Here is a 15,859-nt window from a genome sequence, read left to right on the forward strand (position 1 = left end):
GGGGGGGGGGGGGGGGGGGGGAACTCCAGGCAGCCAGGTCCTTCACTGAACCACCAGCTCGCAACACAGAGAAGAAGAGAAGAGAAAAATTCAACCAAGCAGCGAGCCTTGTGAACCAAACACAACTTGCCGCCGCCCCCTCTGTCCGCCGTCTCTCCATCCCCCACTCCTTCACTCCTCCACTTCTCCACTCTAGCCCTTTACTTCCCAAATAGGGAAAATAAATAAATAACGATTGATGCTTGATGGTAAGGATAAGAGTGCAAGAGAGAGGAAGAGGAGGAAAAAAGAAACATGTCATGATTTATATATAGTGTAGGGAATGCTTTTCTGTCAGCAGTTTGTGGTTTTACTTTCCATTTTCACCCATTCAGTCAAAATAACTTTCGTTTAATAAAACCACTATTACTAGTACTAATAATAACAATAATAATTATTATTATTATTTATATTATTTTCAAATAACTGTATTAGGAATACAAAATTGTTGTTCAAGTTTTCTCCCTTTTTATTCGGGGGATTTCCCCACGACTTGACGTACAATTCCAAAATCACTCAAATTTGTTTAAAGCTTCCTCCCCGCCTCTCTTATTTTGCTCACTGAAAGAGTCGCAGCCCACGTAGCAAAGGATGGCGCAGCAGACGAAGACCCAAACTTGCTTGTCAGCCTGTGTGATCAGTCGCTGTAGAGAGACAAGGCAGAGGTGGCTGAGAGACAACAGAACACAGAATGGCATCGGCGTGCACTGCTAATGCATTCAGCCTGCCACCGTATCCAACAACAAGGCAAGATATCACACAACTCACTTCACAAGATGTTCCTACAACAACATCAACAATAAGAGACACATAAATGCACACACACACACACACACACACACACACACACACACACACACACAGGTGTACGCACATGCATAAATAAACCACACACTGCATGTTAAAAACCAACCATGAGGAACAAGAATTTGAAAGCAAACAAACAAGTCAGAATGTAAGCAACTTGTCTGAGACTTTATGACAGAAAAATAAATGAAAAACCTACCTTTTTGTTTTATGAGAAAAAGGAGCTAAATTGCTGCGGTGCACCAGGCGTTCAAATTTTGGGATAAGAAAAAGTAAGAAAAAAAAAAAAAAATAGAAGCTCCTGGCAGATTTTAGCATAACTGTGAACTACGTCAAGCACAATGGTGAGCGCTGAGCTAAAAATAGAGCGTGGTCAAACAGCAGTAGTGCTTTGGCAAGAGGGGTCATGTCCGTGTGATACAGTGGCCTTCACTGTAGCCACATATTGAGAGCATAGGCATTCTGCCAAAGCTTGTAGCTTCACAGCAGTAATTTAATATTTGTTTGTCTCTATTATTTCATTCTCCCCCCCTCTCTCCTTCTCTCTCTCTCTCTCTCTCTCTCTTGCTTATGGGGGTTAAGTAACAGTAAGCTTTATCAGATTACTGGGTCTGAGGTCTCTTTCAAACCTCTCTTTGCCATCTTGATTTTGTGCAGCTGTGCAGACTCTTTAATCATACGCTATCTTTTTTCACTCGCCCTCCCCTCCTCTCCTCCCTTTTTCTCGTCCTCCCTCCTCCCTTAACATATGTTAATTGGCTGCTTTCTGTGACAAATTACGAGCGCTCGCTTTGATGAGGTCGGGTTGTGATGGTGCTGGGAGTGGAGTACAGTGGAACTGCCAGACCCTCGCCGGTTCCCCCTTAACCACTCCAAAAAGGAAAGCGGCACCCAGCCGATGACTAATGAGAGGCTTGGACTGGGTCTGGCCCGGCTCTGGCCTTGGTGGGGCCACTCCCCTAAACAGAGGCTGATCTGTAGGTACCGTATGCCGCCACACGCCTTCCACACTCCGTGCAAACCTTCGCCTCATACAGCCCACACCCCACCAGCCCTCCTCTGGGAACTGTAAAGCACTGTGAGCGTAGAAGAGTTCATGCTATGTGCTGAAAAAGATTCATATTTTTATATGTGTTACATCCATTTTTCATAACAGAGATTGAGAAAGTTTCCAATATATATTGCTTTTTGATTTTGTTGGCTTTTCTTTATGTTTGAAAGCACCTAAATCTGACTTGAAACAAAGGACAGAGGTAACATAAATTATAGATGCAGAGCATACAACTTGCATCTCAGGTTTATGTTGTGTGTGTGTGTGTGTGTGTGTGTGTGTGTGTGTGTGTGCACATGCGCGTTTGTGGTGAAGAGACAGTGCCTGGAAACATTATACCACCCTTGCTTAAACAAACACTAACAGTGGAACAATCTCTGTTTAATGATGCGCAGCGTCAACAGGGAAACAATGCTCACCAATAATCAGCACAATCAGCTTGTGGTAACCAGAAAAAAAGAGGAGTGAACATGACATCATTCTAGTAGAGTTTTTTTCTTTTTTTTGGTGGGGTGTCAAAGTCTGACTCTGTCTACCTTCAATCTATCCCACTGCTTCTTCAGCTCAGTCTCTGACTCTCTTTCTCTGTCACAATCCCTCTCTCTCCCTACTCTACGATCTAGGTTACTCGGTTTCCTAGCAGAGCACAGGGACCGAAGGAGAAAAAAAAAAGAAAAAAAGAAAAGAAAAAACAGAAGGTCGAATCTATGAAGGACATCCTTGTTGAAGTGTGCAACCTTCTACTTCTCTGCAAATTACCCACTTGCTGTGCATAGACTCAAAGCAGAGCTGTGGCTCTCACTTCAGCTCAGCAAGGCTGCGACCATGACATGTGCTGCTGTTGGGGTGTCACAACAGGGAGAGGCAGTGTTGTTTAGAGTGCTCACTCTCTTCAATTTGTAGCAGCTTTTTAAGGGTTAATTTTGTCCCTTTAAGACACATACACAGCTGAACCTGACCCTGAGGGTGCCCTGTGTGATACATGATAATTATGACTGTTTTATTGATTTTTATGTGCTTTAAATAAGTTGAGGCCGTCACCACACTCTTCACAGTAGAGAAGTAGAGAGGAGAAAGGATGTTACCAATTTAGAAGCTTCAGTTTTTGCTTGTTGTGGTCCCAACTTAAAAATAATCACCTGACGTAATAGTATCATTTTGGAATCCAAACTTGCTGATCAAGTGAGAGAAGGAAAAATAGTAAATTCCACTACTTCCCTGTAGGTCTTCCATTGCCCACATGCTGACTTAGTTGCAACAAACCCAATCGAAAAGGGAAATACTTTTATTTACCTCTTCCCATCAGCAAGTACGCACAATAGATAACGACACAGAAACAAGCACGCATTTCCACACCCGCGGAGTTGACAGACATGCATAGATACACACACACAAACAGACATGCACACACACACACACACACACACACACATACATGCTGAAAAGGATGACAAAATGAAGCTGATGAAGAAAAAGGAAGTGAGCCGGCACCTCGTGGTTGCATGAGGGTTAGCCATGTTAGCGTTAGCCTGCAGGCCTTAATTGAGGCCAGGAGGGAGCATTTAATAATTGCTGTCAGAAGATCAAATTTAATTCTCCTCTCTTCACAGCCACCACTGCTGTAGGGTAGAGTGAAACAAATTGTCATCAGAGATTTCTAAATGAACAAAGCTTTTAATTAGGGTGATTAGAATGCTGTGGAAAAGAGAAAGAGTAAAGAGGGGTTGGGGGTGTGATGAAATCATCAGTGGATCGTCTTAACCATGATGTCTGGTGTTGATACAGTGTGGGGTGGTGAGAAGGGGAGTGAGGGCAATGCGACTACTGTGAAGTTTACTGTGCTTGAACATAAGCAAGTGTGGCCCATGCAGCAAAGAGTCCTTAGCCTCATTTTCAAACCTCTGACATGAAAACACGCACACACACACACACACACACACACACACACACACACACACACATGCGCGCGCGCACACACTCTCTGCCCTTCTCCCCCCCACTGGAGAACATTGCTAACATCCTGAGACATTGTCATACTCGGCGGGGAACATAATTGGGTGAATATGTCAGTGCTTTGTGTTCTTAGTGACATGACTCCCGGCTGTTCCTGTGGGGGCTGCAAACACTCATCGAAGGGTTTATACAGCAATTCCCCGGCATTGGTTCATTGTTCATTACGGTGCGACTCGTTTTATGAACATAATAGATGAGCAGGGAATGACTGATATCTGTGCACCTATAGATAAACTTGTGAGTGTGTGATCAGTTCATGCGCTGTGTGTTCATTTTCTGTTCCTGTCCCTTCACTGCCAACAGTTGGTTACACCTGGGTCCTGCAGAGCACAGGGCAGCATGTGAATTGAGACAGTGGTTTACACTCACTGGAAAACATGACCTGCGGCAGAGCTTTGTAAATGACTTTAAGATGACTGGAAAGAGAGGGAGAGAGAGAGAGAGAGAGGGAGAGAGAGAGAGAAGGAGAGAGAGAGAGAGAGAGAGGAAGAAGTGAAAGAAAATGTGACAGTGTTGATAAAGTGAAACTTAAGCGGGGTTATTTATGTTTAAACATCAGATGTGTGTATCACCACAATCTGCACCACTTCCATATTCAAAACCATTTCAGCACCTCTCGGTTTTGTCCCCTCTGCACAAGCTCCACTCTGTCTCCACCTTGTACTGTCACCTCTATTAAGTTGATTCTTTTTTTTCCCTCTGATATCTTTTCTATCTCTGCTTCATCCTTGAATGCGTCCATTGCCCCTCCTTATGCTCATGCCATGGAAAGACTGAATGCACTAAATGGTGATTCATTCCAGCCTTTCCGGGGCCTCTCCAAATTGTGGCTCGCCTTTGCTTCTGCTTTTTCTTTTCTTCCCCTTTTTTTCTGATACCATTTTTTTTTTCCAGCTTGGCACAAGGGTATGTGTGTGGCAAGTTTGTCATTGCGGTCCGCTAAGTTTATTTGTTTATTACTCATGGCTATATAAGCCATTGTCACAACAAAAAGCTGCTGACAGTCGACAGGGATTGCCTTTTTAACCATGAAGGCTACTCCTACTCCCTTTCCCGGTCGAGCTTCGCCTCGCTTTTTTTACGTGTGCCCTCTTGCTCATCTGCCTTTGGCCTAGCAGCTGCGGCTTTACAGCCCTTGGCCTCCTTTCAAAGAGGGGGGTTGACACATTGTGTCAAGTCATTTTGTCCTTGGGGAAGTCAGCAATGGGCTATGGAAAGATGGCTCTCACCTGTCTCCATACTGGCTGTGACGGATGGCTACCTATCTCCGTTGCGGGCCCCTGTTTACTGGTGCTGAGTGAGACGTGCAGCTGCCCAAACGAAGGGCAGTGCTACGCTCTCTTCTGCCTCCATTTCCACCCGCTCATTATGATTACCTGATATGACAAAGCAGCAGGCACAGCTTTTCACACACAATAAAATATGTAAATCTAGGAACATTTAACTAAGTGGATTCTCGAATGTTGAACAATTAAATAAGCTTTTTTAGTGCTTGAATTCACAATTAAAAAGCCATATATACATATAACTAAAGTATATGACCATTTTATATAACTACATTTAATATGAAAAGCTGGAACATTAAAAGTAATGCGTCTGTTCTTAGGCATTTTGAAGACAGGTGAGTTTCCTCTAATTGCTCTTCAATGGAAGCAATGTAATTTAGTTTAGAGATGGTTTGATTGCTGTTGGGATGGAAATCTTTCCGGATATAACGCTCCATGAATTGGAAGTAAAAAGTATAAAAAATACTTTTCTTGTTGATACTGTAATTTCATATTGTGCAACCCACATCACAGGGATGTGTTGCTGAAGAACTTATAAAACATTTTTTTTTAAAGTTTAGTATCTTAAATTAATTTAAAAGTTTATAGAATTTATATTAGAGCAGAATAAACAAATATTTTTCAACCCAGTTTCACAGTCAGTATTTTCACAATGTGTCTGCTGGTTCATGGCAAAAGATTTCGCAATTTTTTTTTTCTCTTTTAGATTAGGAGTCCAGTTCAAAATCATATAAATTAAAATGTATGTATCAGGAAACTCAATTTAAGGCCTAAAGTATTTCATATTCAGAAAATGTTTTGCTTTTGTTTATTTGCTCTCGTCATTTACCGTTGGGGATAAAAGGGGAGAGTGGTGATTTGGTTTTGAATCCTGCTCTGTTAACATGTGAGTGATTTGGTGAAGGAAGCACCTTTAGCACCTTTGATTGTCTGTGCCTGCTGATGTCACATCCTTCCGCTGAGCACCATGTGCGTGTGTGTGTGTGTGTGTGTTTCCTGTCTTTCTGTCCTCCAAGACCCGGGGGGCAGAGCTGTTGGATTGAGGGATAAGAGGGGAAACAGCGCTGGCAGAGTCTCATTAGTTTGAAAATCAATTAAGTTTAAAGTTGAAGTATGAAGTTTTAAGTTGAGAAATTGGTTGAACTGGGGTTGGCAAGGAATAGAGAGCTCATCTAGAGCTGCTACTTATAACAATACACTTTGTTCCATAATGTCAATCACACTTATAAACCTGGTGCCAACCACAGGCTATTGGCTCACTTTCCTCCCTGTCAATAGACAGGTGTCTCAGTTCTAAGGCACATAGAGATTGAAAATAGAATACATGTGAAACTGTCTCTGTCTCGCTAATGATCCAACTAAACCATGAGCTAATAGAGAGAGACAGGTGAAGACATATCCTCCAACACACACATAAGAACACACACACACACACACCGCAGCTTCTCAAATTCAAGTTTAGCTATAATGCTCACTGCGAAAAAAGGAATGAACACATTATAAGATGATCCACCACTATCACTCTAATCCCCAGATGTACATGTTGCTAATCTCTTTAGCTGCTAACATGTTAAATTAGCCCTAATATCTGCTGAGATTCAGAGGCATAGAGGCCCACCTACGCATGGGCTACCGCCCAGGTTTAGGTCACTCTTCTCCCCCAGCACTCCAAAAAGATACAGACATTAGAGTGGGGCGGGTGGGGGCGGTGGGGGTTGAAGGAAGTAGCAGTGATAGCCATTCGTCACCCTGCCTATCTCGCTCTGACAGATGGGGAGTGCGGCGTGCCACATAGAGGAGTCACTGCCTGTAATGACATTAGAGGCACAATGAGAACTGATACACATTTTTCTGTTCCCATCCTGCCTGGCCATCGACTCGCTCCTTCGCTTGATCCTTCCCCTCCTCTCATTTCTGCTGGTACATCTCCATCCGTCCTTACAGGAGATAAAGTGCTGTGTGCCACTATTTCCAAATCAAAAGCACAGACACACACACACATGCATGCACACACAAACACATCCACATGTGTACAGGCACATGTGCACATAGCAACAGAAAAAAAATAAACACAAAGAAGAAACCTCCAAAAATCTACAATCTACTCTGAAAAAAAAATTATGTTCTTGAGGGAAAAAAAAATCTACATGACAGAAATGCTCAAGTGAAAATGGAGCACCGAGTGTGTACTGACATTCGGATTGTATTTGGAAAACTATATTAAAGCGCTTTTTTTTTCGTCCTGCTCTTCAAGGAAATGGGAGTTTATTTAAAAAGAGAGAGCGTTTATTTAATGTACCATACACCTCCTAAAAGGTTTACTTACTGCAGTGTAATATGTTATTTCAAATCCTTACAACCACATTTCCTAGGAGGATAGGGGATACTGGCGTTATATACATATTTTTTTCAGGACACATGCTATTACCAAATGTGTTGCAGATGTACCATGAGCTGAGGCTGTGCTGCCGAGGTGGGGTTTCTTGGAAAAACATCGCCAATCCTGTCACGATAAATCACCTTCCCCAATTTGCTACAACATGTAGAATTAGGATTTGAGAGTATCAGCATCAGCAGATTCTCCACATGTTGCATTTGCAGTGGCGCTTTCGTTTTTAACATTTTTCCCTAACAATTCTCCGAATGGTGGCTACATGCGCCTAATTGTTGTTCTTGGAACTCATATTCGTGCGTATTTCTTATTTCTCATTTGCTTTCATGCCCCTTCTCCCGGGTCACAAACAGAACTCTGCAGCAATCTTTCAATGTGACAAATCAGTCCTGAGTATGAGTCAAGGTAAAGTTCCTCTTTTTGTCGCCCCCTTGATTTAAAGGAGTCGTCTTCAGTGTCTGTCCTGAATAACAAAGCCACATTAACAAGCACCCTACAGACCGTCTATTAGAATGTGAAAAAGCGCCATGTGCTGTATATTAGTTTTTAGTGACTAAACACTTGGGAGAGAGGCGACCTAGAATCAAGCCTTGTGGTGCACTGAGTGTATATGTTCTCATCGTCCTCTCAGCTCCACTTCTGAGACACAGAGAGAGAGAGAGAGAGAGAGAGAGGGAATGCTCATTAGATCTATGTGCTGAATCGCTGCTCCCTCCCTATCTCTCCCATCCTCCCCCAACCTTCATCCCCCTCTCTCTCCCTCTCTCTCCGTCCGTCTGCTTAACAGATGGGAGGGTCGTGGGTACAGCTCTTCCCCTCCCCCTGGAGAGGCCTGGTGCCTGTTCAAAAGATTCCTCTTTATGCTTCACTCCATTTCCCTCTCTTCTCTCCATTTCTGTTTTTTCCTCCCTCTGCTCTCCGTCTCTTTCATTGTCACCTCTCCAACTCATGGCACAGAGAGTTAGGACCCAGGATATAAAAGTGAGCAGAGGAGCACCCATTGTCCTTCTGCCTGCTTGAAGCCGATGTGCTCTCTGACCTCAGCAGTCGCCTGCTCCGGTCTCCTTCCAGTTACCAGCCTAGTGTGAACGCAGGCATGGCATTAGTCGGACTCCACAGAGAAGATAAAGACATTTTTTTGTGTATTCTTCATTTTCCGCAGCTCATTCCCTCTTTCCCTACGACTTACTTTGGGATTAGTAAATTGGCTTAATGTGTACAAGCTTGTTAGTTCTTTCTTCTATCTCGCACTACGTGTCTTCATTTCTCCTCCTGTTACTTTCTCACCTCTGTAGCCCTCTCAAGGTCAACTGTCAGTCGCTTGTGAAAAATTCCTGCTGAGGATTACTGCCCTCTGCCACTTGACCATGTTCACTAAGCCGTGCTTGTTTCTCGCGTTTCCCTCCACTTCACTGTCTTGGCGTCATGAGGCTTAATTGGATTGAGTGATTCAGTGGTAATCTGTTAACTGATGCTCTGTTCACCACGAGGGAAGAAGGAGAGGGAAGGGAGCCTGATGAGGAGGTGGGCACTCAGTTCTTATCCAGGAGCTGCCTGTGCCTGGCATTCATATGGGATGGGGGCGGGTGTGAGGAAGAGAGGGGGATGGTGGCAGGAGGGGGGGTTGTAGAGAAGTGGGGACGGAGGGAAGGGAACTTTTGTCGTTGTGTAGGAGGAGGTAGAGGAGGCAAGAGTGAGAAGGGATCGGAGGGAGTGGGGGGGGGTGGGGGTGGTGCTGAGGCGGGGAGGCACGGGGCTAAGCGGCAGCAGATCCTCACCTCAGGGAGCGCTGGCTGGTGCTGGGAGCCAAATGCAGGGATTAAATGTTCAGGACACGGGCTTAGTCTTAGCGTTAATGTTACGTAAGGCCTAAGGTGTTGCCCCAGCGGGTGTTGACATTGAGAGGTTCAGTTCTGCTCAGTGAGCTGTGGGAGGAATGAGGAGGAGGTGGAGGCCAGAAGGCAGGGATCACAGAGGTAACGCCTCCTTGTTTGGAGCAATGCCTGGGCTGGGTAGTGTTGAGCACAAAGACTGGGAGGGGATGATGCTGTCAGCCTGTGATTGAGGTGTGCTGGCTTGATTGATATCCTTGTCTGGCTGTCTTGTGCCAAGCGCCTTAGTGTTGGCTTGTAATCCTAGTTTGTCTGACAACATCCCTCTTTGTTTTCTTCCAGAGGGCAGCTCTTTGTTTTTCTGTCTATGGATGGGTGTGTTTGCGCAGAGCAATGCTAAAATGTTTTGGATAGCCTCTTCAGAGCTGCCACAGAGTTATTTTAGATCTTGTTATTATTATGATGGTGCAGTCCGGCTGCTGTCCTAACTGCCAAATGATGCATTTATGTTCGTATCTCATTTCTTCCATAAGTGGGCGTATTCCAAACCATCAACTCAGGAAGTTTTTTGTCATGCATTTTCATCATTGTTCAAAATGTATTGTGTCACTTTGTTTTACATTTTTGTGCGATGGAAGTTTTCGGCAGAGAATCTCATGAAATACATAATAGTCAATGTGACGTTATTTCTTGAAAACTAAATATGTTTAGAAAATGTGTGTTTTGCGTACTGATTCGGAAGGCACACTAGTTGTAGCACTGATTAAACTTATCAGTACTGTAGTATAGATTTTGAGCAGGTAGTACTCAAAATGTGTTATCTGGCGCAAATCTACAGTTCTGCACTACTGCTACAGGCCTTGGTCTGTCACTATTACAAGTATGCCTGGATGTCCCTATTACGCACTTTCATTATCAATGTCCTACTCTCTAGCACAAAGAGGTCAAGTGCATAGAAATGTGCTGCACTCACCTCAGGGGTTTAGAGCTTTCTTGTGCTTTCTCATGCATGTTACTCAATAAATACATGGATTCAGGTTAGGGAAGAAAAAAAAAAAAAACAGAAAGAAGGGGAAAGGAAGTGCATTACAATGTGCATGTATGTGTGTGGGAGCGTGCAACGGAGAGAATCTGAGAGAGCGAGGAAGAGAGCAAGGGTGTATGAGAGAAGAGAGAGAGTGATAGAGAGAGAGACTGAGACTGACATGTCTTTTGGTGATGCGGTGTCGTCTTCCACATCAATGTCTGATGCTTGTGCTGCCAGGTGCCGGAAATCTGGTTCAGAAAGGAGAGAAGAGAGAAGAAGGGGAAAGTAGAGAAAAAAAAGGCAGGGTAGATGGAAGATTTTTTTTATGTGACGGCGCTGACAGCTCCCCTGCATTGCACTGAGCTTAAATAATGGGATGCTCATTTGCATAACGAGGGACGTTATCACCTCTACTGTCAAAAGAAAACACAACAACAGTTCTTCTGCTCCTCCCTGAGATAGATTGGGTTGGCCTACTTTAGCACTCTGGAGAGATGCACCGGAGCTCTGGCTTAGCCAAGCTCACACACGAACACACACACACACACACATGCACATGCACACACACGGACACACAGGCGCTCACTCACGCAAACTTTTTGGAGCGCAAGCTTTCGTCTTCGCACATGCAGTCCAGCTCATCAGTTGCTGGCCTCCACTCATGAAACACAGGTACACACACACACATACACACACACACACACACACACACACACACACACACACACACAGACACACACACACACTAAACTGTTCATGCACAAGCACAAGTGCATTGGTTCAGAATCTCCTCAGATGCACTCACTGACATGCAGTATCTTCAGCTGAATTAAGTTCATGCTGGAATTTTATTTGATTTCTGTCTCCAAGAAACGTCCTCTTACTATGTCTCAAAAGCTCACTCTCTTTTTTTTCTTCTTCTTTTTCTTTTGGCTTTGTTTTGCCAGAACGTGGCGAGACTGAGCTCGGTTTTACATCTGTATTCTATCCTGCGACTCACGCCTGCCATTTTGGAGATGAGCTGCAGATAGAGTAGAAAAAGCTGTGTCTGGCAGCTCCACTGTCAATACAGTGCAGTTTCGTGGGAAGAAACAAAATGTATTTCTCAGTCTGGAGGTAATGTTACAGTGTTGGTGATTAGAGCGTTTAAGTTAGCGGCACTTCCAAAACACTGTCAAACTCTCTGTGAACGAGGCGAGATCCTGACAGCGCTGTCTCCTCTCATAGTCGGTGCCTGGGAAAAAAATGCAAAAACTGATTTGCATGATATCGACAGTGAAAAACACAGCGGTTCTCACAACATTGTTGACAGATTCTTTGTCTTTCTTCACCCTCCCTTGTGGCTGCCATGATGCCACTTTTATAATTTTTTCTCTCAGTATTTTGCCATATTTCATTTCATTTAATGCTCATCCTCTCCTCCCCCTCCCCCCTTTACTTTCTTGCAGGTACGGATGCTGGAATCTTTGAGTTGATTGGAACAAATAGAAAGCAGAAAAAAGAGACAGATAAAGGAAGAGCAGAAGAGTGAAGGGAAAGAAGAAGAGAAAGAAGACGAAAGAGGAGAGAAAAGAAAGCATAAAGTTCTTTAGAAAGAGGAGAGAAAGAAAGAGACGGGGACGATGGGGAGGAAAAAGATTCAGATCACGCGGATTATGGATGAACGCAACAGACAGGTAAGTCCCTGGGGGATGGGAGGATGGATGAGTATGAGGGTGGGAGAGAGGGGGGGTTGGAGGTGGGAGGAAGGAGAAACACCCTACACCCCACATAGCCCTCAACAATGAAGGTCTTCTGGGAATCCGGGCAATATGTGAACTGGGGGACAGAGGAGTGTGTGCGGGGAAAGCTCAGTTATTGCTTTGGGTGGAAGAGTTCCATTGGCCCATAATGGCGGGTTTGTTTCTCCTCAATCTAACAAACGAGTGTGAGGATAGCAGGACCATGTTTCATAAAACGTAATTGCATAAGAACATTTTTAAATCTCCAAAATCAATTCTGCATATCAGTGCCCAATCGGGGGGGGGGGGGGGGGCACTCCACACAGCTGAAGCACCCTTCACACACCCAACCTCTCACACCATGCCACCCGGTTTAGCTCACTGCGCAGTGGAATATTACCGGGCAGAGGGTGGTAGCACTAGAGAATCAAGGTGGGAGAAAATATAAACAAACAACCAAACAGAGATGGGATGGTCTGAAGTGACACACTGGCCTGGGCCAACAGGGTGGAGATGAAACAAACAAAGAAGCAGTATATTTCTTGAGCTAAATCACTAACTCCTGTAGCTTTCCTCTGCCTAGCACAAAAATTACTCTTTAAATCAGTGACTCAGTAATTTGAAAGATAAATACAGCTACCGAACAATAAAGGAATTCTTGCAAGACACTTTTGAACAACAGCTGGCAGTATTTGAGAGAGACATTATAAATTGTGGACGGCGTGATTCAAGCAGACGCTACGCTCTGTGGCAGGAAATAGATAGAGACAGAGCTCCCTCACTGCCCCCGAGGCCCACAATCGATCACTTCCTGTGGCACGACTGACCACTGACACTTTGTCAGCTTCCTGGCAGCCCAATTGGATCCATACGCTGTAAATGTGGCCCCTGGATCACAGGTCAAACACACGCAGGCACACACACCTTGTCTGAACACAGGCGCGCTTCATTGCTTTTGCCTCGTCTGACATCCACAGTAACGCTCCGCAACTATTTCTCACAGCGCGCTTTATCAGACACAGTCATTTGTGGCCAGAATAAAGTGACATAAAGAGGCTCCCCGAATCGATTGGGCCATACTGGAGGAGTAATTGAGGCAGATTTTGACCGCTGTCCTGACAGATCTCAATGAATGTGATGCCAAGTAACAAGAGAATACTGAGAAGGGAGTGAGAAAGCGAGGGCACCTGAGATAAAGAAGAAACTTCTAGTAATTACAGGACTTTACTGACACACGGCAGGCTCACCTTAGACACATGGTGCCTTCAAAGTCACAGATGTAGTGGCGAGGGTGTGTGACAGTGTTTGGTCATATTCTAAGCCATGTATTTTGTTATTGAAAGCGAGACAGGCAGACAGACAGAGAGCCGGAGCAAGAGCAAGGAGGAGGTCACAGAGTTTTAGATGAGGACTGAAGCTATCGTGTTGCAGCAGCACCCACACTTCCTCCTTACTGTTATCTCAGCCCTTCTCTCTCATCCCACCTTAGACTGGGCCCGCCAGTTGCACCAAGCACTCCGGCTCCTGAGGATAAGGAGGGAAAGAGGGAGACAGGAAGGACACCTGAGGGGAATCGATGCCTGAGATATCCGGGCTTTACTTACAGGGAGAGGAGGAGGGAGGCGAGGAGTGGGAGGAGAGAGAAAGGGTTCAGGGAAAGGAAAATCAATGTATCACTGGATTTTGTTGTTTTGATCTCTTAAATGATAGATTACTTATTTAGTTGTTTTTTTTTTTTTTTATCTAATAACTATCCCGTTGGATATGATGTCATCAAGTCATGTGGAAAACACCACATGGCCTTCAGTGTCATTCAACCTAGGGCCTAAATAAATGACATCACTGCATTTTGTAGAAGCGGACATCACAAGACAGAGACACAGACAGACACAGCAAACTTAAAATTTCTTCTTAAAAGAAAAAAAAAAAAAACGGAAGCTTTGGCTTTGCATATTTTCACTTCCTTTTTGAGGAAATGTCCCAGAGCCCAAGCCAAATAAACACCAGAGGAGTTTGTATAGTGTTTCTTTCAACCTCAAATTCTTTACATACTTTTACTGTTTTATGTCTCAAAAGTTTTGCTGTCTTCTTAAAGCTCATCTGTGGTCCTCTGTGTTTAACAGATTGATATTGTTTTTGATTTGTACAAAATATATAGTGATACTTACATGTGATTGACACAATATGAATATCTATTTATCTATATAGTAACAGCTCAGAAAGCTGTATAATAGAGGACCTATTTCATTTGAAAATAACCATATAAAGCTATTGTAACATTTCCCCTGAGTTTACACACACACTTCATACTGCAACCCTCTTTGGAGTGGCACCACTCTGTGTGGCTGTCAACGCTACCTTGCCACCTACAGGTTTGCACTGCCTCCCCACCCCTGCCCTCCCTGCAGCGGCGGCATCATAGTGGGCACAGGGCCTGGCTCTCTCTGGGCGGCCACTTTGGGCTGCCACCCCCAGGCCCTGAAACACTTCCCCAGAGCAGGGGCAGAAGGACCAGGCCTCCCTGGCGTTGACTGGCTGCCCGGAGCTCTGGACAGTGGGCAGCAGTGTGTGAGCCCTGGCTCCAAGCCCCCCGACCACTCAGACCCTCTCCCAGCCTCGGGCACATGAAAGAGCCCCCTGTGCCATAAACTCATGGGCTGCACACAGAGAGCAGACTCTCTTGCCCCAACTTGCACGCACGCACACACACACGCACACACACACACACACAAACACACACAAACACACATACATGTGCATGCACAGATAGATAGGCACGCACACCTACATTACAGTACAAGATGCATGCACAGGTGTGTGTGTTCATACATAGATTTGATACATAGCAGATTATACACTCAGACAAACACTTATATGGTGCATTTAGTGTCCTGTTTACGCAGCATGGACAAATACATGCTTGTAAACACATCTAAAGCACATCTATCTCTCTGGAGTCGGTCTTGGGGATCGACTAATTTACTGCAATTGGCTCTAATTAGTGTTACCTCTCCAGCCAGTACACTCAGTGGGCTTAATTTAGGATGACTTGTTTGTGTGAGTCTGTGTGTATGTGTGGGACATGTGGGTTCCAAGGGGGAGGAGACCCAGGGCCAAAGGTTAAACATGCATCAGGTCATCAGTGACAGGAAGTAAAACAACAGGATTTCCCAACTCCCACAAACAACAGTCACACTAACACATACTTGGCTGGAAGAAGATAAAAAAAAAAAAAAGATGCATGTTTTTATGTCTTCCTGCATATGTCTGCTCGCTTCCCTCACCATTTTAACTGCAGCGCTGCAGCTGAAATAAGGGGTCTTTTTGTTTCTACGACAAAGCATTCTTCTCTCCAATCAACAGCACTGGGGTGAGAAAATGTGCGAGTGAAATTAACAGCAGGAAAATAATGAGGCCCACAGGGTAGCTCCTCACCCCTGCACCCCTCCTCTGATTCCCTGTTTCCCACCTTCTACCATCTCCTTCTTTTACCACAGCGAGTGGCACTCCTCTCTGTCATATGTTCAGCGCTGCGAGACCTCACCTGAAAAGGGCTCACTAAGCTCACACCTTCCCTCGGCAGTATTTTTATTCTCTTTTGCCTTCTCTACTTGTCCCTTGTTTTGTTTCTCGTTCACATGTTCTTCACATGGTTCATTTTGCTCTCTCACCTCACTCTAATCCCCCCCCC

At 44.7% G+C, this 15,859-nt stretch overlaps 1 protein-coding gene across 12 annotated transcripts in view; it reads left to right on the top strand.

The window, feature by feature from the left end:
- mef2cb (myocyte enhancer factor 2cb) overlaps nucleotides 1–15,859 on the top strand; it is a 74,531-nt gene that overhangs the window by 20,616 nt on the left and 38,056 nt on the right. For all 12 annotated transcript variants that reach the window (XM_023401545.2, XM_023401548.2, XM_023401547.2 and 9 more), the window contains one exon: nucleotides 11,896–12,123. In XM_023401545.2, the coding sequence (XP_023257313.1) occupies nucleotides 12,070–12,123 (54 nt within the window). In that variant the 5' untranslated portion in view covers nucleotides 11,896–12,069. The remainder of the gene's footprint in view (nucleotides 1–11,895; nucleotides 12,124–15,859) is intronic.

The sequence above is a fragment of the Seriola lalandi genome, unplaced genomic scaffold (genome assembly GCF_002814215.2).
Source record: "Seriola lalandi dorsalis isolate HSWRI2012SDOR001 ecotype SW California unplaced genomic scaffold, Sedor1 jcf7180002053690, whole genome shotgun sequence".
In the NCBI taxonomy this organism is placed as follows: Eukaryota; Metazoa; Chordata; class Actinopteri; order Carangiformes; family Carangidae; genus Seriola; species Seriola lalandi.